Source organism: Lagenorhynchus albirostris, chromosome 2 (genome assembly GCF_949774975.1).
Source record: "Lagenorhynchus albirostris chromosome 2, mLagAlb1.1, whole genome shotgun sequence".
Taxonomy (NCBI): Eukaryota; Metazoa; Chordata; class Mammalia; order Artiodactyla; family Delphinidae; genus Lagenorhynchus; species Lagenorhynchus albirostris.
Window position 1 is genome coordinate 161,112,755 of NC_083096.1, and position 23,537 is coordinate 161,136,291.

Below are 23,537 nucleotides of genomic sequence, written 5' to 3' on the forward strand. Positions count from 1 at the left end.
ACCCCTCTTCAGAGTTTTAAGTAGTCTCTGTTGTGTTATTGACTTAGTCTTACTGGCAGTGCACTGTCTTAGCTTGGTAGACCTCTGCTTGCTTGTTCTTCTTCCAGCCCCCTTTCTTTATTCTTCTTTATCTTTTCCTCTTCCCTCTTTAATTTAAAAGGATTTCTCTGTCACAGACCATCGTTTTCTAATTCTTCAGTGAAGTCATATTCTTTTGTTAAAAATGGAAATGTTGCCTAGGAAATGGAAATTCCCAAATTCAGCATTTTAAAAGTTAGATTCTATAAAAGATAAAGGGTGGAGAGAATATTTGGATGCGTATTTGAATTTGATCACTGTTATGTGTCAAGTAAACCAGCCTCTTCCATCATCTGGTAAATTAAAGTAAAAATCAATTTTTACTTGAGTAGATAGAGCAGAATCAATGCCAGAGAGAAAACTTCAGAAAAAAGTTTTCCAGTAAGGTATACAGGTGTTGAGTTTATGCTAAAATGTATGGCTCTGTAACTGTTGAGTACTTTCCAGCTGTGGTAGGTTGTTTATGATTTTTTTATACAGACTGTTTGCTTTGCATTCTTATGGGTGTCGCAGAAACTAACATTAGTTTATCTGAATTGACAGGTGCAAGAACATTTAACTGTTAATGTGTAGTTGAACTCCTGGGGGAGGGGGAAGGAACAGAAGCTTGCTTTTATCATGCATCTGTTAACACTGATAGAACATAGTGTTTCATTTGGCAGAAATTCCTTTGCTGGAGATCTCAGTATGGTATTAAGAATTGAAAATCTGGGAATTCCCTGGTGGTCCAGTGGTTAGGACTCTGTGCTTTCACTGCTGGGGTCTGTGTTCGATCCGTGGTCAGGGAACTAAGATACTGTAAGCTGTGCAGCCAAAAAAAAAAAAGGAATTGAAAATTTAATAATAAGTTATCCTTATCCCTGGGAGTGGTCCTTCCAAACTGAGCTTGGAGGAATAAGATGGGATAAAGGTTGTTCTGTTTTCTGAGAAGACAAACACTGATGACTGGGTAGAAAACTTAATGCTAGAGCTGTAACCTTTTAAGCCTGGCTGTCACTACAATGCTGGTCTTTCAGTGCCTTTCTCAGCTGACACACGTATTAGCTGCCATAACAGCATTAAACCGAAGGGATTCAAACAGGTTAGAATTTCCTTGTGTTTTGCTCTGCATTGCACGCAAACCATTGTTCTTTGAGTAGTTATTTTAATAGTCTTTTCTCCCCTTATTATAAGGTCACAGAGTTGCAAATGAACATCCAACCAAATATTTGAAGAAAAGTTACACTGTCATGAATAAGATTATGACTTGAAAAATATGTGGATACCTCCATTAGTCAAAATTGGAGGGAAAATAAGACCTGGGTTCTTGTCCTTGATCTGCTGCTAATTAGCAGTGTGGTCTTAAGTCTTTGTAATCTCTCTGGATCCCAAACAGCAACTTTTTTTTTTAAAGGTCAGTGTATTTGATCTCTTAAGTTTCTGCCAGCTTTAAAATTCCTTGACTGTACAAGGAGTACTTTGTGAAATGTGTGATCTAAAGTGGCTGCGTTTTAGGGTTACAGTTAGAATTATGAGTTAGATTATGAGTTAGGAAGGGTGATGGTGTGTATTATGTTTTTGTTAGTTTGAATGTAGAAGTTTTGTGTGTTTACTGTAGTGGATAACTCATTATGCTGAGGTATTGAAGTTCTTACAATGCCATTTTGAATTTCTTGTGTCTCTCATATTTTAGGAATGTTTTAGTTTTGAGCTTGTGTCTATGGTAATATAATCAGAAGTATATAATTTACAAAATAAAATGCCATTAAGAATATCATAAAAAGAAGACTTGAAGATAGAAGATTAGGCTTGAAAGTTTGAGGCTTAGGTTTGTTCTTACCTCTTGCAGTTTCTTCCTGCAGGTGCCTCTGTAGTCATTATCTTTCATTTGTCTGGTTACAGTCATCTTTTTTAGAGTTCTAAATAAGCATTTATTGGTGGCTTAGGGAAGAGGCAAGTAGAAGAACTTAGACCTCGTCCCTATTTCCAGAGGAACTTATGATTATGTTGACACTCTGACTGAGCCAGCTATACAGATTACTGTGTTTCAAAAATTCTGCCACTTCTCTTCTTGCCTTGTTCTGGTAGGAATAATATTTGGGCAGGAGACTGCTGTGTGAATCATTAACCTTTGGATGCTTTTGTATTCTTGAGGTAGTGATGTGAGAAATAATAAAAAGATAAATTGGACTAGAAATGAGAGAATGGGATTTATATATTAGCTGAGTCAGCTGGAATTGTGGTACCTTGGGAAAAAATACAGGACTTTTCAGAAGAGTCTGAATTTGGGCCTAGCTAATTAATTCACCTTAGACAAGTCACTTTTCTGATCCTCTTTCCTCATTCATCATAGGTAGTTAAAAACTACTTAGAGTTGTGAGGAAAAGAAGATAACTGGTATCATATGAACTTTATGAACTGATATCATAAATGGGGCCAATGCATATATTTTGGATTGAAAGAATTAAATCCTCAAAGTGGAATTTTGGTAAATAGCCTTCATTTACAGATATAATTTTAACCAAAGATAGTTAACATCAAAGCAGACAAATAAGGAGATCATTTGATGTGAACTTTATAAAAGAGTCCATGGAGTGAAGTTTTAAGTATCTTTTAATCATTTAAAAATGATTTAAAATGATTTTAAAAATTCATTTTAAAAATGACGAGTTAGAAATAATCTTATTAGTATAGAACTTTATTGAGCCTCGTTTTGAAAAAAGGAAGACATATTTAACTTTTTTTTTTTGGCTGCACCATGCGGCATGTGGGATCTTAATTTCCTTACCAGGGATCAAACCTGCCCCCCCGGCAGTGGGAGCACGGTGTCTTTTATTTATTTTTTTTAGTATTTATTTTATTTTATTTATTTATTGGGTTGCGCTGGGTCTTAGTTGTGGCAGGCAGTCTCCTTCGTTGCGGCACATGGGCTGCTTCGTTGCGGCAGGCAGGCTCCTTAGCTGTGGCTTGAGGGCTCCTTAGTCGTGGCATGCACACTCTTAGTTGCAGCATGCTTGTGGGATCTAGTTCCCTGACCAGGGATGGAACCCAGGCCCCCTGCATTGAGAGCTTGGAGTCTTAACCACTGGATAGCCAGGGAAGTCCCAAGACATACTTAACTTAAATCTCTGACTTTTAATACTCTTGGTATGTACTTCTGTCCTATTCTTGGTAGATGGCAGTAGTTTAGAAGTGGCGCCATTTCAGATGTCTTTGGGCTCATAAAGAATGTATTCTTGACTTTTGGGCATTGTGTTTGCTGTCAACCTCCAGTTCATTTTCTTTATGATTGTCTCCTCCAGGTTTTTCGTTGGAATATACGTTGCACATTTATGGCGATTCTGAGCGTGAGGGCAGACTTCTGCCAGGCTCAGCACAGCGTTTCCGCTGACAAGTGAGCTTGGAGGTTCTATGTGCCATAATTAACATTGCCTTGAAGACTCTGGACACCGAGACTGGCCTCAGAAATAGTTGGCTTTTTTTTTTTTTATTATTGCAAGCATATATCTTTTAATGACTCCAGTAAAATTAAGCATCAAGTAAACAAAAGTGAAAAGCGACCTACTCTTTTAACTTGTCTCACTAGTGCCTAAATGTAGTAAAGGCTGCTTAAGTTTCGTATGTAGTTGGATTTTTTTGGAGTCCGAAGGTATCCATCAGCAGACATTGAGGCCCAAATTGAATTTGGATTCAAGTGGATTCTAAATACTTCTGCTTATCTTGAAGGGAGAAGCTTCTTAAAGAATAAACAAGTTGAATAGAGAAAACACTGATCGATAATAGGCATTTTAGTGGTCTTTTTAATGTTTTCTGCTGTGAAACATTTCAAGATTTATTGATTTTTTTTTTCATTTTCCCCATCACACTCACACACGCACGCTCACACTTTTTATTTGCCATAATGAACCGTCCAGCCCCTGTGGAGATCTCCTATGAGAACATGCGTTTTCTGATAACCCACAACCCTACCAACGCTACCCTCAACAAGTTCACAGAGGTAAGATTGTAGCATGGTCTACGTTTTGGATTGATTTATAGGTAAAATCCTGTTAAAAATTAACACCACTCTAAAGAAATCTTATACCACAAAGCCATTTATTTCTGTGATTGGAGTATGGATGATACTGATCCTGTGGATCTTACCAGTCTTTGTTTGAATTGAGTTGAATTAGTTAAAACAAATTTTTAAAAGAACATTTATGGAATTTGAGGAGATCTTAGAGATTGTCTAGTACTGTGTTTTTTCCTTTGAACATTATTAGCAGTTCTTTTGTTACAGTTTCAATAATAAAGCTAATTAACATTTATTGAATATTTAGTACGTACCCAGCATTACAATAAGCAGTTTTATGCATTACATCATTTACTCCTCACAATAACCCTATGAGGTATAGGTACGATTATTTCCCTTACAGATGAGGAAACTGAGGTTCAGAGTGGTTTAGTAATTTGCCTGAAGGCACACAGTATGTGGTAGAACTATCTCTGACACTAAAACCCATTTCTTCCTAAAATGCCCTAACCACTTTTGATGAAAAGCTACCCTAGAACTACTTAGCAGTAGGAACCACATTATTCAAGGGTCTAGAAATTTAGGGGAAGGAAAGGTATTATAGGTAGCATTTTTATGTCAGATCCTGCATTTTTTCTATTGGTAGTAGTAGAGAAACATTTTGTACTTTATTCAACAGGCATTTGAATGTAAGCTTTTTAATCATTCTCAGATTGTTCAGTCTCAATGATTTCTGTTGATGTATTTGTGGAGTAGACTTAGAGAGCTAGATGAACTCCTAGGGATTCTAAATCTACCTCTCTCACTTTACAAATGGCAAAACTGAGTTCAGAAGAGGTTTTGACTTGCTGAAGGTCACAAATATTTACCATAAAAAATTTCTACTGGAAACTTTCAATGAACAGCTACTGTGGAGTTCACTTTAATGGGATTTTATTTGTATTTTGAAATTTTTAAAAATTTCTGACTCATTATATAACATTAACAACTTTCTTGAGTCTGTTTTATGAGAAGGCGTTTCTGTGAATAATAAAGTCCTTTAGCAATTAAAATAACTTTCTCTTTAGATAACCAGATGATGGACACTTCTTGTAGGATATCACTGTTCTGCTTATTTATATTTTTAATTCTCTGAGCTTCTTAACTTTGTGTACACAGCGTACAAGTTAATTCCAGGCCGGTATGCCCTCAGGTTGTTCAGTCACCTTTAAGCCTGGCTGAATTACATGATACTATTTTCAGCCTGTGGATTCCTTGGTCATAGACTCCTGCAGCTATAAAAAGATGTCGGTGACCTCTTGAAGTTAGTTAGTGACTGGATTAGGCATTACTGTAGGAAAACTTCTAAAGGAGCAAGACTTCTGGCTGTAATTGTGTGTTACTTGACTTTGTAATATAATACCACTATTTAATCTTAATTTCAAAATTGCTTTTGTTTCTTTAAATTATAAAAAACAATATGTACTTAGTACATAAAAATGAGAAGTTACAGATAAGCAAAAGACAATTTAAAAATACTGTTAATACCTGGTGTCTAGATGTTTTTTCTGTATTTATGTATATATTTATAAATATACATATAGATAGGATCACACTGTGTATTTTAGAAAAATTTCCCCCAACCTCCTTAGTATTATTTTTATAGCTGTCATAGTATTCTGTATGGATGTGCTATACTTTTTTAACCATTCACCTGTTTTTGGACCATTAATGTTTCTGTCTTTATACCATCCCAAACAACCTGTGCTAAACATGCTGGTACCTAAATCTTTGTGTATATCTTTAATTATTTCTTTAGTATAAATTCCCAGAAGTAGAATTTCTAGGTCAAAGTGTGTGTGTGTTTTTAAAGTTTTTGCATTAATGCTACCAAATTGCCCCTTACAAAGGTGGGCCTTATTGATGCTTCCACTTTGAATGCAAGAATGTCTATTGTATATGTTGTTACAACGAGAATGATTTTGATCTTTGTCTGAGAATGAGGTCTCGTTTCAGTTTATAAGAGTATATTTTTAAAGCTTTCATTGCAGATTCTAAAAACAAGTTTCCTTATATTTGTTTTTCTTTAAAGGAACTTAAGAAGTATGGAGTGACAACTTTGGTTCGAGTTTGTGATGCTACATATGATAAAGCACCAGTTGAAAAAGAAGGAATCCACGTTCTAGTGAGTGTGTAGTGTTTTAATTTTTCACTACAAACAAGTTGTACCTTTCAAACATAGATATTTTTAAAACTTGGCACTCATAGTTTGCTTTTTAAACTTACAGGAGATACAGTAATCATAGCAATCTTTGGATTGGCAGTTTTGTTCATTTATGCCCTTGAAGTCCACAGATGCAGAGTATTTTCAACAAAAAAGGCAAAATTTAGTGCACACTTATTTCAAGAAAATGGAAATTTCATTTTTTTTCTCTAGGAAATTAATGTGACATTTAGCTTTTGTTTCAAGGCTACTGGTTTGAATCTAACTGAAAGTAGTTTCCATCAGACATTCTTTTTTTTTTTTTTTTTTTGGTGGTACGTGGGCCTCTCACTGTTGTGGCCTCTCCCATTGCGGAGCACAGGCTCCGGATGCGCAGGCTCAGCAGCCATGGCTCACGGGCCCAGCCGCTCCACGGCATGTGGGATCTTCCTGGACTGGGGCACGAACCCGTGTCCCCTGCATTGGCAGGCGGACTCTCAACCACTGCGCCACCAGGGAAGCCCCTATGTGCCTATTTTTTATTGAGAGTTAGTTCTGTAGTCTTTACTGCATTGGTTAGTAGTTGAGAAGGCAGTTGATGCAAAGAAAATAAATGTCCTGTTGGTAAGGCAGTTGTCTCACATCTGATACATAAAGTTTCCTCACTTCCACATTGGTGAAAACACAAAAATCAAATAGCCAAACATTATGTTTTTTAAAATGTATTTTAATAGTATGGCATGGTAATAATACTTTGCTTGCATTCCTATTTCTAAATGACTTTAAGATCCCCTGGCTGGAAATCACTGGGGATAAGTATAAACGTGTATAAAATGTAGCCCTGTGTTTAAAAAAATAAAAACAGAATTTTAAGTTCTGAAATTAAACCAAATACAAGTTCCTTTTCCTGTATTGTATGTTCTTTAGAGAGTAGATGAGAAATCAGTTTGTCTTGACAGTTGGCAGGGTGAGAAAATGAACTGCAGATTGACCGTAGTCTGTTTGAATCAGTAATGTTGGTAAACACCTTTATGAAATAGAAATGAACTAAAGAACCTGAAGTAGTTTGTAGAAGATAGTGGTAGATCTGGGATTTATTCCAGGCCTTTAAATCTAGGCTTTTGTTTTGTTTTAAAGAGCTGTGATCAGATAAAATTAAAGGTCTAACTAAAGCTGGAAAAAAACCAAGGATATTTAGAATTAAGCTTGGAATTTCTTTTTTTTCCTAGGCAGAATTTTTTAAAAAATTTTTTAAATAAACTTTATTTTTTAGAGCAATTTTAGGTTCACAGCACAACTGAACAGAAGGTACAGAGATTTCCCATATATGCCCTGACCCTACCCATGCATAGCTTCCCCCATAATCAACATCCCCCGCCAGAGTGGTACACTTGTTACAACTGATGAACCTACACTGATACATCATCATCACCCAAAGTCTATAATTTACATTAGAGTTTGCTCTTGTATGTTCTAGGGGTTTTGACTAATACATAATGACATGTATCCAGCACTATAGTATCATACAGAGTCGTTTCATGACCCTAGAAATCTTCTGTGCTCCACCTATTCATCCCTCCCTTCTCCCTAATGCCTAGGCAGAAATTTTAGTTTAAGTTGGATTGCTAATTTGCTAGGTGAAGAGGGTTTGGAACACCTTATAAGAGGATATTCCCAAAGTGAGACCTTTCAACCCTTTGACCAATGTTCTTGTAAATCAGAAGCACATTGGAAAAGACTAATGGTGGTTTCAGCCATGTCAGTTTGAAGTTCAGATGCTTCTAAATTACTGCTTTAGTGATTTTTTTGGATAGAAACTGCTTGTATGAGTAAGTAAAGCATGTTTCATATTATTGTTTCTTAACTAGATGCATTTTAGGGAGTCTTAGAGGAAGTAAGCTCTTGACTAAGGTACTTACTAGTTTTACTGCTATTTACAGTTAAACTTTGTAGTGACATTTATAATGATAACATTGACAGCCCTTTAATTATGGGGCGTAGTTGACAAACATAATGTGCTGTCATGGCTAATGGGCTCCATGAAGTGTTCTAGTGGTGCCAGTAATGAGTGCACAATCAATTTAGTGCTCTGTCACTTTTCCCTTTTCCCTTCTCTAATATTTTAAAGTGTCCTTATCCAGTCTCATTAGAATAGTATTGTTAAAAAAAAAAAAATTCCCAGTGTCTTTGCATTTCTGTCCTTGAAGTTAGATGGGACAGAGGGTATGATGCAATATGTGAATGTCCCTTCCCCCCTTTCTTCAAAATGACTTGTGTTGGTTTCTCAGGACCTTGTGCGAGGTAACAAGGAAGATAAATCCCTGCCTGTATTGTGAATGCACATGGGGTTGGTCTTAATTGAAAAACAACCCAAATCAATGAATATAAAAAGAGAAGGGAATACTTGAGAAAATGGTTTTCATTTCCTCAGGATCATATCATGTGGCACTATACTTGTAAAATGGGGTGTGTATAATTTAGGCTGAGCTTTAAAAATATTTGCTGCTTGACTTTAAAAAAAATACATATGTAAGCACAAAGATAGTAGTATGTTTCTATTATGATCTGTTGGAAATTACTTATCAGAGTCTTTAAAGAAAAGACATCATAACTTAGAGCTATTTGGGGATAATCCTCAAAAATATTTATATTCGTAGAGACCAATGAGATACCAGTTGGTATACTTTGCCAAAATGGACTTCTAAATCTTATTGACAGGTGGTGTGTCCTCTCTTACTTTGTCTTGGTTTTAATTTTAGTTTTCTCTATTATGTCTAATTACTGTTCTATTCAGATAAAATATTTGAAGAATGCTAACCTCTTATCACTCTTGTGATAAGACATATTTCCAAAGAAAAAGTTTGATGCTTATGTTGCTGGTTATGTATGCTTCATTGAGAAGGCTAAGTTGGCACACTTGAATTTTGATCTTGGATCATTTTTCAGAAGTGATCAGAATTGTGTGGTTAAGTATAGGTACATGGGGCTTCCCTGGTGGTACAGTGGTTGAGAATCTGCCTGCCAGTGCAGGGGACACAGATTCGAGCCCTGGTCTGGGAAGATCCCACATGCCGTGGAGCAACTAAGCCCGTGTGCCACAACTACTGAGCCTGCGCACCACAGCTACTTAAGCCCGTGAGCCTAGAGCCCATGCACTGCAACGGGGGAGGCCACGGCAACGAGAAGCCCACGCACTGCAACAAAGAGTAGCTCCCGCTTGCCGCACCTAGAGAGAGCCCGCGCGCAGCAACAAAGACCCAATGCAGCAATACATACATACATACATACATTTATTAAAAAAAAAATCGGTACATATAGAACAGTTAGTGCAATTAGGTCTGCCCTGTGTATGCAGCTGTTGTGCATTAGGATGTTAATTCTGGAGAAAATATCAATTTAATGTAAAAGACCTTTTCCTCCCAGGATTGGCCTTTTGACGATGGAGCGCCACCCCCTAATCAGATAGTTGACGATTGGCTAAACCTACTAAAAACCAAATTTCGTGAAGAGCCAGGTTGCTGTGTTGCAGTGCATTGTGTTGCAGGACTGGGAAGGTAAGTTCTTCCCCTTTTGTCTGTGAATTCATTATCAAAAATTTCACTTTGATAGAAACTGCATTTATCACGCTAAATATTAAGTTGCCTGAAAGGAAAGGAAACGAGAGCAAAAGCTGGTGTAATGATTTCTCAGAATAAGTTTTATGTTTCATTGTCTGAGTCTGGGTTTAGTGGGTGGTGGTTCATAAGTTGTTTTGGAACTGGTTTAATGTAATTATCTTTGAGCCAAAAATACAGTCTTAATTCAGTTTCTCCATTTCCAGTAATCAAAGTTTTAGGTGTTTGAAATGGGCAACAAAGTTAAAATAATTTTAGATTTGAAGAATCTGTACATGATTAATTTTAGGTTGAGATGAATGGAAGTTAATAGATGAAGAGCAGATGGTTGAACCTTAAATTCTTGAAAGGAAATGTATGGGAAATGAAAGTTGACTTTGATTTTAAAATCTTTTTCCTTGAGCACTGCATGGAATGGTGTTGCAACACTCATCAACAGTAGATTAAATGTCAATTTATAATGTGCACTTTGACTCCAAACATTAATGCAAGCTGCTGTTGCCTCAAGGTGGTGGTGACTCAGGCTGTTACCTCTGCTCAACCCTTTCGTTCGCTATTTTCCTTTTTTGCAGTTTAGTGTTGTACAGTTCTTCAGGGTCAGACGTCTCTAGTCCTTATCCTGATTTGGGGCAGTTTTTTAAACTAATAGCTATCCTAGTTAGGTAGTCCAAAGTTAGTGCCTTATAATGGGCTTATTAAAAACATCATTTCCTTTGTTATATTAATATATATATAGAAAGCAACTCCTAATTACGAATTCTCTGCCACTCTCCCAGCTCATGGAAAGGATTTTGTTGAGGAAGTCTAGCACCTCTTTAGTATTTGATGAAGAGATGATATTAAAATTGATTTGTAACAAAAATTCTGAGACACTCAAGATAATCCATTTGGTCATTTACTATGATAATGGTTAAAGATCAGTGGATTTTTGGTGACATAAAATGATGTGAAAATTTGAGATATAATGTGATGATGTTTTAAAGAGTAAAGATCTCGTAATAAAGGTTTAGAATTTTGTACTTTACTAAAAATAGAAAATACCATAGAAGCTGTAATGATTTAGATATTTTTACTATGTAGAAAAATATCAGATATTTTAGTGTACAGGAACAATGAAAGCTCAAGCTTTACATAATTTTGGTAATAAGTAATCCTGGGTTTTAAAAAATCCTTTAATTCCAAAGACCTGTGGTTATTTACAAATGAGTTTATCTCTGCAGGGCACCTGTGCTGGTCGCACTTGCTTTGATTGAATGTGGAATGAAGTACGAAGATGCAGTTCAGTTTATAAGACAGTGAGTATGAAGTTTTATGTTCAGAAACACATAAAGCAGGACTTTCCTGGTGGTCCAGTGGCTAAGACTCTGAGCTCCCAATGCAGGGGGGGCCCGGGTTTGATCCCTGGTCAGGGAACTAGATCCCACATTGCCATAACAAAGAGTTCTCATGCCTCAACTAAAGATCCTGCATGCCTCAGCAAAGATCCTGCGTGCCACAACTAAGACCCGGCACAGCCAAATAAATAAATAACTAATTAATTTTAAAAAAACACACAAAGCAAAATCATACAAGAGAAAGAAATTATAAAAAGTACCCATTCATAGTACAGGGTAATTTGCTGTCTTTGGCTTAAAATATTATTTGAAGATATCAAAAATGGCAAGTGATAAAGAGACTCACAATAACACTACTGGCTCCCAGATTTAAAGATTTTCTAATTTAGGTGGCAAATTTGGGCATTGTAGAATATGTCCAGTATATGACTTGAACATCTAGGAGTCTTTAAAATGAATAGCTAGGTAGCTGAGTCTCAGTGATGTGGTGCCTCTTTTAATGGCTGTCCAAAATGCCTTCCAAATGTAACTCTCTGTGACAAAGAGGAAAGGAAGAAACTATAGAGGAGCAGTTAATCACCTAGGATTCTTAAGTGACCTGTTTAGTCACAGAATCAGGATGGTAGTGCCCAGACAGAATCTTGACAGCAGTCTGGAATAACAGGCCATGCTATTTTTTTGTCCAGAATTCTTTGGCAGTTATTGTCTTGCCCTTTCCCTTTCTAACCTTTTCTTAAAAAAAAAGAAAAGAGAAAGAAAGAAATAAAAAAATGACTTTGTGACAAAGGGCATGAAATGTATGGTAGCTCTAGGAAGATAACATGTTTCAAGGAATGCCATCTGTGTCTGCTGCTTCATATAAATACTTCCTCATTTATCCTAAATACTTGCTGCCATTTCTAATATGAAGAATACATTAATTGGGAAGAGTATAGTCAGATGTCTCTGGATTAACCATTCTGATCTTTATTAAACGATTAATAGACTCTAATGAGAGTTAGCAAAGAAAATTTGTCTATTTCTTCTTTTAGGAAGGCACACAGAAAGTTCATGTTTCAGTTCAGCCCTTTCACTTAAGAAGTGATGTTGTATGGGAAATATGCTGGTTTTCAGCTGTGTAGAGTTAGAAAGGCCATAGGCCATAAATACACTTTTCAGTGAATCAGGCAGCTCTTTTTTTACATGATAAAGTGTGCCATTCTTGTATTTTCAGAAAAAGAAGGGGAGCATTCAATTCCAAACAGCTGCTTTACCTGGAGAAATACCGACCTAAGATGCGATTACGCTTCAGAGATACCAATGGGCATTGCTGCGTTCAGTAGAAAGAAATGTATACGAAGGCTGACTTGATCGTGGCATTTAGAGGGAACTCTTGGTACCTGGAAATGTGAATCTGGAATCTTAACTGTGTCATCAAAGTAGTGATGGATTCAGTACTCCTCAACCACTCTCCTAATGATTGGAAAAAAACAAACAAACAAGAATATATCCCTCTATAACGTGAATAAAATGTTTAAGAAAAGAAAAAGAGAAAGAAAAAAAAGGATTAATTTAGTGAAGGATGATTTTGCTCCTAGTGTTGGAGTTTGAATTTCTGCCAGGATTGAATTATTTCAAAATCTCCTGTCTTTTTAAACTTTCTCAAAATAGGTCTCTAAGGAAAACCAGCAGAACATTAGCCTCTGCAGAACCATCTGTTTGGGGAGCACACTCTTCCATTATGCTTGGCACATAGATCTCCCTTTTGTGGATTTCTTTCTTTCTTGGGGGGGGGGAGGCACGGTGTATTTTTCCCTTCTTCTCACTTTCTTCTATCCCTCTTTTTTCCCCTGATACAAGTTGTAGGTGAAATAGGAGAAGCCCATGTTGCTGTAGATGTGCGTGCAGTCTGGCAGCCTTAAGCCCACCTGGGCACTTTTAGGAAAAAAACAAAACAAAAAAACACCAAAAAAAAGAAAAAACAAAAAAAGGCAGTGGCATATATAGTATATGATCCAGGTGTTTTTTAGTCTTTACTGATGATGGGGTATTCATGTTAGTTTCTTTTCTTGAAAACCCTATTCAACATTAGGCAAAGTAGCCAGGAGCCTTTTTTGTTTTGATAAATTTGTGGGGAAATGGCATTTTAAGAGGAGTCTCTCAAAGAACTTAGCTGAGAGTCGAATTCATCTCTTTTCCAACCAATGAAGCTAAGTGGATGTCCCAGAGATTGTTGTTTTCGGAAGGGGAGTACTCCAGGCCGTCACTAAAGATATGTCCAGGCAGAGCATTAGCACACTTTCTACACCTTGTAGAATTGTGGGCTGTAGCATTACTCTGATTTTCTGTCTAATGATGTCAGAGAATGCTGTTAGTGTAAAGTTTTTATTTTAGGACTTATTTGTACTCTGAATTTTCAGGAACAGTCAAAGGAGTAGCAGCAAAGACACAATATTTTAGACTTGAGAAATGCCTGTAATGGGTATTTCCCAAACTGCCCCCTATATGTACAGTTCAGTTTAACCACTGATTGCCTTGTTATTTTCTTACTAGGTTCTTTGTGAGATTAAAAAAAAATTTTTTTGCTGGTTCAAAACCAACAATGCCTAGTGAGTATGTGTCCACAGGCCATAATAGGGTAGAAGAGAGACATAGAGCAGCTCATTGTGTAGCAAAGGGACTGTGTGGCTAGTGCAGTGGTGTAGTATCATTTCTGCAGATTCTTTGCTGGGTTCAATGTACTGATCTAGAAATGCTGTTTTGCTGCTCCTTTGCAGTTGTGACCAGGCTGCATTGACAAAGCAAGTTGGAGGATACCATCAGGGGCTCTTGCACTCTCCAGCTGAATATTACATAATTAATAGTGCTCTGCTTCTAAGGATTTGAATAAAGTCTTACGGTCATCTTGTCCTGTTGGAATTTGCTGTGCAGAGCCATAAACTTCCCATTTTGTTAGGATCAGCTAGGCCAGTAGGAATGGACCAGGACCTTGTTTCACACTGATGATACCTCAGATGTTGGCTGGCTATGTGAACTGCCTATTTCCTATGCCGAGTTGTTTTGATTTTTAAATAAATAAAAATCTGTAGATTCTCTTCTCCCCCATCCCAGAAAACAAAACAAAATAATGCTTTTTGAAATTGTTTCTAGGATTTTAAAGTGAAAAATGATGGTACTATCCAAAATTCTTTATTTCAGAACCTGACAGTAGATTCCTTTAACATAGGCTCAAGATCAAAACAGCATACCCTCTAAGCTCAGATAGACAGTTGACTCCAAGGGTTTTGATCAATACCAGAACAAACCTTTTTCCTTTGACATGCTCTGAGTTTTGTTGTTTGGAGGGAGGGAAGGAGGGAGGGGGAGAGAGAGAGAAAGGGAGAGTGAGCGTGTGAGAGAGTGTGTGTGTGTGTGTGTGTGAGAGAGAGAGAGAGCGAGAGAGCGAGAGAGAGAGCAGTATCCACCAGTAACAGTGCCTGCCTGAGTTGGGAAAATTACATTCCTGGTTCTGTATGAGGAGAAGGGTATATAAAACAACATGAAACATTAGCCCTCATTTTGTTTTAAATTACAGACTAATGTTAATTGTTCTCAGAACTGGATTTTCTTCAAAATTAAACATTTTTTTCTTTTGGATTTAATGAAGTATTGCTAGCTGAAGCCAGTTTGACATGGTGAGGGAGATGTCAGACTGATGAAAGGTGTGCAGCCTGATTTAAAACCAAACCCTGAGCCCTTTTAAAGAACAATAAAACATATTTTACATGCTCTTTGTCTGTGCATTTGTTCTCCACCCTCAGGTTGAGTTGTCTCCTTAGAAAACTTGGTATTCTCAAGGCCTGTTTTGGATCCCGCTAATAATTACTTCGGAGGTGAAATAATTAGAGGTTGGGAAGTTCGAAGATTTCATGCCTCCCAGGTGTTCAGTAAGGGCAGACTTAACAGTAGTTGGGATACATCTGGTTCATTTTCTGGTTCAGTTCTTGGACACAACACTGCAGGAATTCAGCATCTTGTCTCTTTTCAAAGGATGTGTTTATACCATAGGGTTTTTTTTTTTTAAACTATTTTATTTTTGGCTGCGTTGGGTCTTCGTTGCTGCGCGCGGGCTTTCTCTAGTTGTGTCGAGCAGGGTCTGCTCTTCGTTGCGGTGCGTGGGCTTCTCATTGCAGTGTCTTCTCGTTGCAGAGCACGGGCTCTAGGTGTGCAGGCTTTGGTAGTTGTGGCACGCGGGCTTTAGAGTGCAGGCTCAGTAGTTGTGGCACATGGTCTTAGTTGCTCTGCAGCACATGGGATCTTCCCAGAACAGCGCTCGAACCCGTGTCCCCTGCATTGGCAGGCGGATTCTTAACCACTGTGCCACCACGGAAGTCCTATACCATAGGGTTATTTATTTATTTATTTACAGCTGTGTTGGGTCTTCGTTGCTGTGCACGGGCTTTCTCTAGTTGCGGCGAGCGGGGGCTACTCTTCATTGCGGTGCGGGGGCTTCTCGTTGCAGTGGCTTCTCATTGCGGAGCAGGGGTTCTAGGCATGTGGGCTTCAGTAGTTGCGGTGGGCGGGCTTAGTAGTTGCGGCTTGTGGGTTCTAGAGCGCAGGTTCAGTAGTTGTGGCTCGTGGGTTCTAGAGCACAGGCTCAGTAGTTGTGGCACACAGGCTTAGTTGCTCCGCGGCATGTGGGATCTTCTCGGACCAGGGCTCAAACCCGTGTCCCCTGCATTGGCAGTTGGATTCTTAACCACTGTGCCACCAGGAAAGTCCTACCGTAGGTTTTTTTGTTTTTTTTTTTGCGGTACGTGGGCCTTTCACTGTTGTGGCCTCTCCTGTCGCGGAGCGCAGGCTCAGCAGCCATGGCTCACGGGCCCAGCCACTCTGCGGCACGTGGGATTTTCCCGGGCCGGGGCACAAACCCGTGTCCCCTGCATCGGCATGCGGACTCCCAACCACTGCGCCACCAGGGAAGCCCACCATAGGGTTTTGATGAAGCACTGAAACTTTACTTGAACACTTTGAAGAACAGTGAGAAAGGAGGAAGTTTATATATTGGATTTGGGGGTAGGAAATTTCCCTTTAAGCCATGAGTAAAACATCATCCAGATAACACATTCATGTGGTGAGGTACGAAGAATGAAAAGGTAAGACACAGATCCCACTTTGGAGGAAGGACCTCAGTCCAGAAGAGGAGCCAGATATGTAGACTTAAACAGAGTGAGTGGTTACAGAACTATGTGACTTATAATTCACTGATACTCTCACCTCATGTCCTTCATTATGCAGCTTAGATTCTGTGGTCCAGTGTTAGAGTTACTATTGGCTACATAGTAAATTGCTTTGCCCCAACTGTTGCTTCATTATACTTGTCTGGTTGAACTCCATTTTAGGTTAAGTTCAGTATGCCGCCTTCTTTGCACGTACGCAACTGAACTTGCTGGAACAGTTTCTGTGTTTTGTTTTTTTTTTTTTTTTTTTTGCGGTACGCGGGCCTCTCACTGTTGTGGCCTCTCCCGTTGCAGCTCCGGACGCGCAGGCTCAGCGGCCATGGCTCACGGGCCTAGCCGCTACGGGGCATGTGGGATCTTCCCGGACTGGGGCACGAACCCGTGTCCCCTGCATCGGCAGGCGGACTCTCAACCACTGCACTAGCAGGGAAGCCCAGTTTCTGTGTTTAAAGTCATGATCTCAAGTAGACCTTAGTACCATCTGACAATCCTACTGTGTTTCTCTATCCCATTTACTCTTTTTGTCCCCTTGAAAACTCTTACATTTTAACATCTTTCTCATCCTCACTCTCCGCTTAAGACTTTAAAAAAAAAAAAACCTTAGAAAATAGAAACAAGGAAATTCCACAGGCTTCTACCATCACATCTTTGTTAGAAGTACTTTGAGTCACTTTTTAAAATTTATTTTTGGCTGAGTTGGGTCTTCATTGCTGCTCGCTGGCGTTCTCTAGTTGAGGGGAACGGGGGCTACTCTTCGTTGTGGTGTGCAGGCTTCTCATTGGATGGCTTCTCGTTGCGGAGCACGGGCTCTAGGCACGTGGGCTTCAGTAGTTGTGGCACACGGGCTCAGTAGTTGTGGCACATGGGCTTGGTTGCTCTGTGGCATGTGGGATCTTCCCAGACCAGGGCTCGAATCTGTGTCCCCTGCATTGGTAGGTGGATTCTTAACCACTGCGCCACCAGGGAAGCCCCTGAATCAGTTTCTTAATAACCAGTAGGGCTTTGACTAGAAGGGATTATACAAATATCATGTTAAGTGCTGTGATTATAGCACCTATAGGAAGAGTGATGATTTACTTGGTATTTGAGCACCTGCCACACACTACACACTATTCTAAGCACTTAGGATATGGTGGCAGATAAGACAGATGTTGCCCTTACAGGGTTTAAATTCTAGTGGAGAAGATAGAGAATAAATAGGTACACATAAGTAATACACTTTCAGATAGTGGTTCGTACTGTGAAGCTAGGAAGAAAGTAAAATAGGTAAGGGGCTAGTGACTGGGGTTATGTGTGGAGTTAGGTGGGATGGTCAGGGAAGATCTCTGAGGAAGGTGAAGGAGGCTACTATGTGCAAATGCTATGTGAAGGCAGTGGAAGTACTTTCCAAGCAGTGTAGGTGAAATCTATATTTTGGCTGAGCCGCGCAGCATGCGGGATCTTAGTTCTACTAGGGAGCGAACCCTGTCCCCCTGCAGTGGAAGCGTGGAGTTTTAACCACTGGACTGCCAGGGAGGTCCCATGAAGGTGAAATTCAGGCAGAGACCAAATTGTGTGGACTTTGGGAGGCTGGGAAGATGGGAGTCATATCGTAGAGGGTATTGCATATCATAACAAGAAATTTGAAAGTTTATTCACTGTTTTTAATCAGGAGGAAACATCAGACTCAACTATGTGGTTTATTCAAAGTGTCCATGTCCAGGCATCACTAAGGTCATTCTGAATCAGTCTTGAGTTGGGAATCTATTCTGGGCAATGGGGAGCCTCTGGAGGTTGGTAAACAAAGAATTGCACGGTCAGATCTATACTTAAAAAGCTTATTCAAGAAATCCTTAAATTAGAGACCATACCTTTTATGTAAACTCAGTGGCTGATTTATACTGTGCATGCAATAAATAACAGTTGAATGAATGAGAATGTATTGAAGAGAGTAGAAGCTGAGAGACCATTTATGTGTAGTAGGTTGATGGCTTGCAATAGGCCAGGAGAGGTGTTTTTAGTGTTGGGGCCTCTGTCTCCTTTGCTAATTTGGTGTTGGGGCAGTCAGGAAGTTGGAGGCACAAGGAGATACTACTAGCCAATTTCTGCTGAGTATGACTGGACTCAGAATTTCACTTGCATTATCTCATTTAATCTTCATAGGCTTCTGCTCTTTGCTAACTGCTTGACTGTACTGCTAGAGTAGAACGGCGAGATGTTTATGTTCAGCATGTTGCTGTGGGTTTTTGTACTCAGTACCTATTAATTGAGCTGCATCTTTATGTTAAATGTTGGGGGCGGGGGAGAGAGGAGCACACGTGTCTGTGTACAGCAGTTCTGTCTAGCCACTGGCTTCAACTTGTGCAAACTGTGTGTAATGGGCCCCACCACTAACAAACCAGGACATTTGAGCAGAGTGGTTTATAGTTTATAATTGGCTTCCTATTACTGTTGGCTGATTCTCCTGCACAGAGAGTATTACTCCAGGATTGGTATTTGATTTAAGAAATTTTCAAATTGATTTTATCTTCAGTGCATTAATGCGTGGCCTAAATTCTTGCAGAGCCATTAGATAACCAGCCTGGACATGCTTTAGTAATTATAACTGGATCTGAGCTGGCAGTGCTACAGCTTTTATTCAGCATAGATAAATCACTTTTCTGAAAACTCTTTTCTGCTTAAGCCCTGTGACTTATTTTTTAGGACACCTCAAGTTTAGGCCCCTTGAAATTGGAATATATTCCCCAAATCATGCTAAGACACACAAACAGGAATTTGTTAACACAAGTAGAGTTAATCTCTATCTTCCTGTCAGAACAGAACACAAATATTCAAGGAATGGTGTGGAAATCAGCGTAATTTTCAAGCGTGCACAATTGTAATGCCTTTTAAAATCCGGAAGTATGAAATGTGACTCCAGTAATGAAAATGCTATAAACGTAACTGAGTACATGGAAAACTGGAGGATGTTCTGCAATTTCATGAGAATTAGCATAGGTAAATGTTTTTCGTGAAACATTTTTTTTCAGCTCTAGAAGTGCAGAATAGATCACAGCTGCATGAAAATACCAATCATCTTCTAATGCTTTTATGCAAATGATTATATTTGACTTTCACTTAGAGTTGCCATTAACACCTGGAACCCTAAGATTGATAACAGGTAAAATTTTAATGAATGCATAAATTAGAGATTTGAATCATGTTTAGATTAATTTATAGCACCTTTATTCATTACTGCAAATCCTCTTGAAATCTAAAAATCACAGGATGAGACAGAAAATAGAGAAGAGGAGACAGCCTTTGAACTTATCAATTTTTTTTAGTGGTGAAAAAGGATGACTTGGAAATACTAAACCCTGCAAGTGTTTTTTTCTGCCCTTTGCAATAATTTGCCCAGATGCTAGGTCTGCGTATCCTACAGAAGACTTTTATTTTCTCATGCCCTGAGATAACACTGGTCGTCTTCTTTTTTTTTAATGATTTTTCTTCCTATGCACACTCCTTGCTTTAAAAAATATTTTTAAAAAAAATGAAAGTCAAAATTGTCTTGTTTTAGACGTTTTGGGAAATACAGAGGATGTGAAGAAAAAAAACCTCATTGTCCTGACATCCAGGGACAACCATTATATGGTATGTCTTTTCCCCTCCTTACCGCCATGTATAATTGTATTTATATAATTATGTATCTTCCTTTTCCACTTACAAAGCCAAAATAGTATTTACATTTATTGAAAGTTTACCATGTGCCAGGCACTGTGCTTAGTGTTTTAAGTGTATTATCTATTGAGTGGTAGATAATATTACCTTCATTTTACAGATTGGGACATGGAAGCTCAGAAAGGGTAAGTACCTTGCCCAGTATCACACATTTAGTAAGTGGCAGAGCTAGAATTCTAACCTGAAATGTCTAACTCAGAAACCCTGATTATATCACTGCGCTATACTCCCCTTGCATTCAGTAAGTGGAAGCTGTTACTATTAACTGAAACCAAGTTGTCCCCTGAGGGCACTGTTTTCTCTGCAACTTCAAGAAACAAAAACTGCTCATTCTCCCATGACCCATGTACTACAAAGGCCAGTGGGAGATGAGGGGTCGGCTCTCTGTGGCCACGTCTAGACCATTGTTCTTCTGCCCTTGGGTAATACCAGCTTGAGACAGTTATCTTCAAGCTGTTACAACCACTACCCCTCATTGTTGCTCTCCTCTGCTGCTCTCCCCATCACTCAATGCATGGAGTTCCTTGGACCTTGAAGGCCCACCCTTGTCATTCTCTCGTCCTTGGCAGATTCAGTGCCTCCTCCAGCCGCTCGGCATCGAAGGCCTTTACTACCTTAAATCCAATGGCCCATTCCCATAGGAGTGAGACTGTTGCCTCTGATGTAGTCAGGAGGTTAAACAATGTCTGGGGGGAAATCAATTGTGTGTACATGTGTGTATATCTACACATGTACATAAACACATATACACGTGTTTACTATACATTTTACTGTATAAAGGATGTGTAACGTACAATTTTAAAGTAATAAAATATGCATTACTCTTTATTGTAAATTCCATATAGCCAATTAATTCTCACAGAATGCTTTTGTTGATTTTTGCCAAACTGTTATATCCTAGCCAAACTATGGTTGCAATTGACAAACCCACCATAAATGATGGTCGATATTTTCCCTTTTGTTAAAGACACAAAAGTAGAACAGTGAAGACTTATGTTAGAACTTCACTCATTCATCAATGATGTGACTTCTTTGTGGAATTGGAAAATAGTTTCTGAATGCTGGAGGACTATTTCTTCAATTTTTTTGGTGCTGCTTACAATGTAATGGCTACAGACAGGATGCACTTTTAAGTTTAATATGCATTCCTAACATTTTCTCCATTAATTTCTTTTTTTAAAATTTATTTACTTATTTATTTTTATTTTTGGTTGCATTGGGTCTTCATTGCTGTGCACGGGCTTTCTCTAGTTGCCGCGAGAGGGGGCCGCTCTTCCTTGCGGTGCGTGGGTTTCTCATTGTGGTGGCCTCTCCTGTTGCAGAGCACGGGCTCTAGGCGCGCGGGCTTCAGCAGTTGTGGCACGTGGGCTCAGTAGTTGCAGCTCGCAGGCTCTAGAGCGCAGGCTCAGTAGTTGTGGTGCCCAGGCTTAGTTGCTCCGCGGCATGTGGGATCTTCCCGGACCAGCGCTCGAACCTGTGTCCCCTGCATTTGCAGGCGGATTCTTAACCACTGTGCCACCAGTGAAACCCTCCATTAATTTCTTTTTTTTTTTTTTTTCTACGGTACGCGAGCCTCTCCCTGCTGTGGTCTCTCCCGTTGCGGAGCACAGGCTCCGGACGCACAGGCCCAGCGGCCATGGCTCACGGGCCCAGCCGCTCCATGGCACGTGGAATCCTCCCGGACGGGGGCACGGACCCGTGTCCCCTGCATCGGCAGGCGGACTCTCAACCACTGCGCCACCAGGGAAGCCCGAGGGGACTGCTCTTCGTTGTGGTGCATGGGCTTCTCATTGCAGTGGCTTTTCTTGTTGTGGAGCATGGGCTCTAGGTGCACGGGCTTCAGTAGTTGTGGCACGCGGGCTCAGTAGTTGCGGCTCGCGGGCTCTACAGCACAGGCTCAGTAGTTGTGGCGCATGGGCTTAGTTGCTCTGTGGCATTTAGGATCTTCCCGGGCCAGAGCTCAAACCCGTGTCCCCTGCATTGGCAGGCAGATTCTTAACTACTGCGCCACCAGGGAAGCCCTATATATATTCTTAGGATTACAATTTCCTACCCATAAAAAAAAAAGAAATAAAAGAAAGTAATGCACAATAAAATGTATTTAAAATTTTTAAATACTTAGGCGTGATTACCCTAGAAGTGACTGCAATAGATGTTTGCGTCTACACGTAGAATCACCCTGGAGGCCACGGCTATAAATGTAGACTGATGGCTATGTGTTGCACTTCAAAAACTATGAGCATTGCTATTGGTGACAAGCTCTTTCAAAAGCAATTCTCTATACAGATCAAATCCCTTGATTTTCATTTGAGTTGCACTCCTGGGAAGTATTTTTAAAAACCATGCTTGTATGTAAAATGGATATAGATTCTAGGCTCAGATATTTTTATAGGTTTTTCATCTTTATAAATGTGCAGTGGGGCATTTAAAAGTGGATCACGGGACCATTCTGTATTATGTGGGATATCCTAAATTTTCCAGATGTCTAGAACCCCTGGCCCCTTCCTCTAAACGTCATCATTCTGTAATGGGTATTTCCTCACTGAGAACCACTGAAGCTATTCCAGCCATCTCCTTTTCCAGACCAGTTTACTGGGGCTTAGAGAGGGAATTTAAAATAGACATGTATTACTTTGACTGCTTGTTCACCCCATCCACACCTTCAGCCATGTGATCACGGTGGGAGATGTCTTGCCTAGTAAGCAGGATTCCACCTCGGCCACGTTTATCCACTTTATTCTTTTCTTTGCCTATACACCATCTTTTTTCCCTAACCTTCTCCCTCCTTCCCTAACACCCAACCCGTTAGCAAGTCCTGCTGGTGTGCCTTCAATATGTGCCTTCTACTGGTGCCCTGCTACAACCTATTCTCATAGCAGCCAAAGGAGCTTTTGAACAAAACTCACATCAAGCCAGTCCTCTGCTTCAACTGCCCCAGAGGCTTCCCAAGACACTGGGAATAAAATGCAACTTCCTCTCCCTGCCCTGCAAGGCCCTACATGGTCTGGCCTCATCTCCCTCCATTATCCTGACTATGCTCCAGCCACCTGGCCTCACAGACCTGCCCCAGGGTCTTTACACATGCTGTTCCCTCTAACTTCTCTTCTGCCAGATCTTTGGAGAGCTGACCCCTTATCCTTCATGTCTATTCAAATATCACCACCTTAGAAACCATCCTTGGCCACCTTATCTAAGATAACCCCATGCCCCATCACTCCCTATCCCCTTTCTCTCAGTTTTGCTCTTTGAAGCACTTACCACGATTTGAAGTGGGAGTGTTTATTTGTTGGCTCGTTTATTGCCTGCCTCCTCACTAGATTGTAAGCTCCACTGGGGCAGAGACTTCATTAGTCTCATTCTCTGAGGGATCCTGGGGCCTAGCACAGTGTCTGCAAGTGCTGATCAATAATTTTTTTTTTTTTTTTTTTGCGGTACGCGGGCCTC

At 39.7% G+C, this 23,537-nt stretch overlaps 1 protein-coding gene across 4 annotated transcripts in view; it reads left to right on the forward strand.

Moving 5' to 3' along the window:
* Positions 1 to 23,537, forward strand: part of PTP4A2 (protein tyrosine phosphatase 4A2) — a 46,167-nt gene that overhangs the window by 12,451 nt on the left and 10,179 nt on the right. For 2 of the 4 annotated variants that reach the window (XM_060140725.1, XM_060140726.1), the window contains 5 exons: positions 3,360 to 4,054; positions 6,141 to 6,233; positions 9,675 to 9,805; positions 11,086 to 11,160; positions 12,413 to 14,948. In XM_060140725.1, coding sequence (XP_059996708.1) covers positions 3,959 to 4,054; positions 6,141 to 6,233; positions 9,675 to 9,805; positions 11,086 to 11,160; positions 12,413 to 12,521 — 504 coding nt within the window. In that variant the 5' untranslated portion in view covers positions 3,360 to 3,958 and the 3' untranslated portion in view covers positions 12,522 to 14,948. Of the gene's footprint in view, positions 1 to 3,359; positions 4,055 to 6,140; positions 6,234 to 9,674; positions 9,806 to 11,085; positions 11,161 to 12,412; positions 14,949 to 20,193; positions 20,219 to 23,537 lie in introns of those variants that run through there. The other 2 variants (XM_060140727.1, XM_060140728.1) reach the window with 2 other exon arrangements.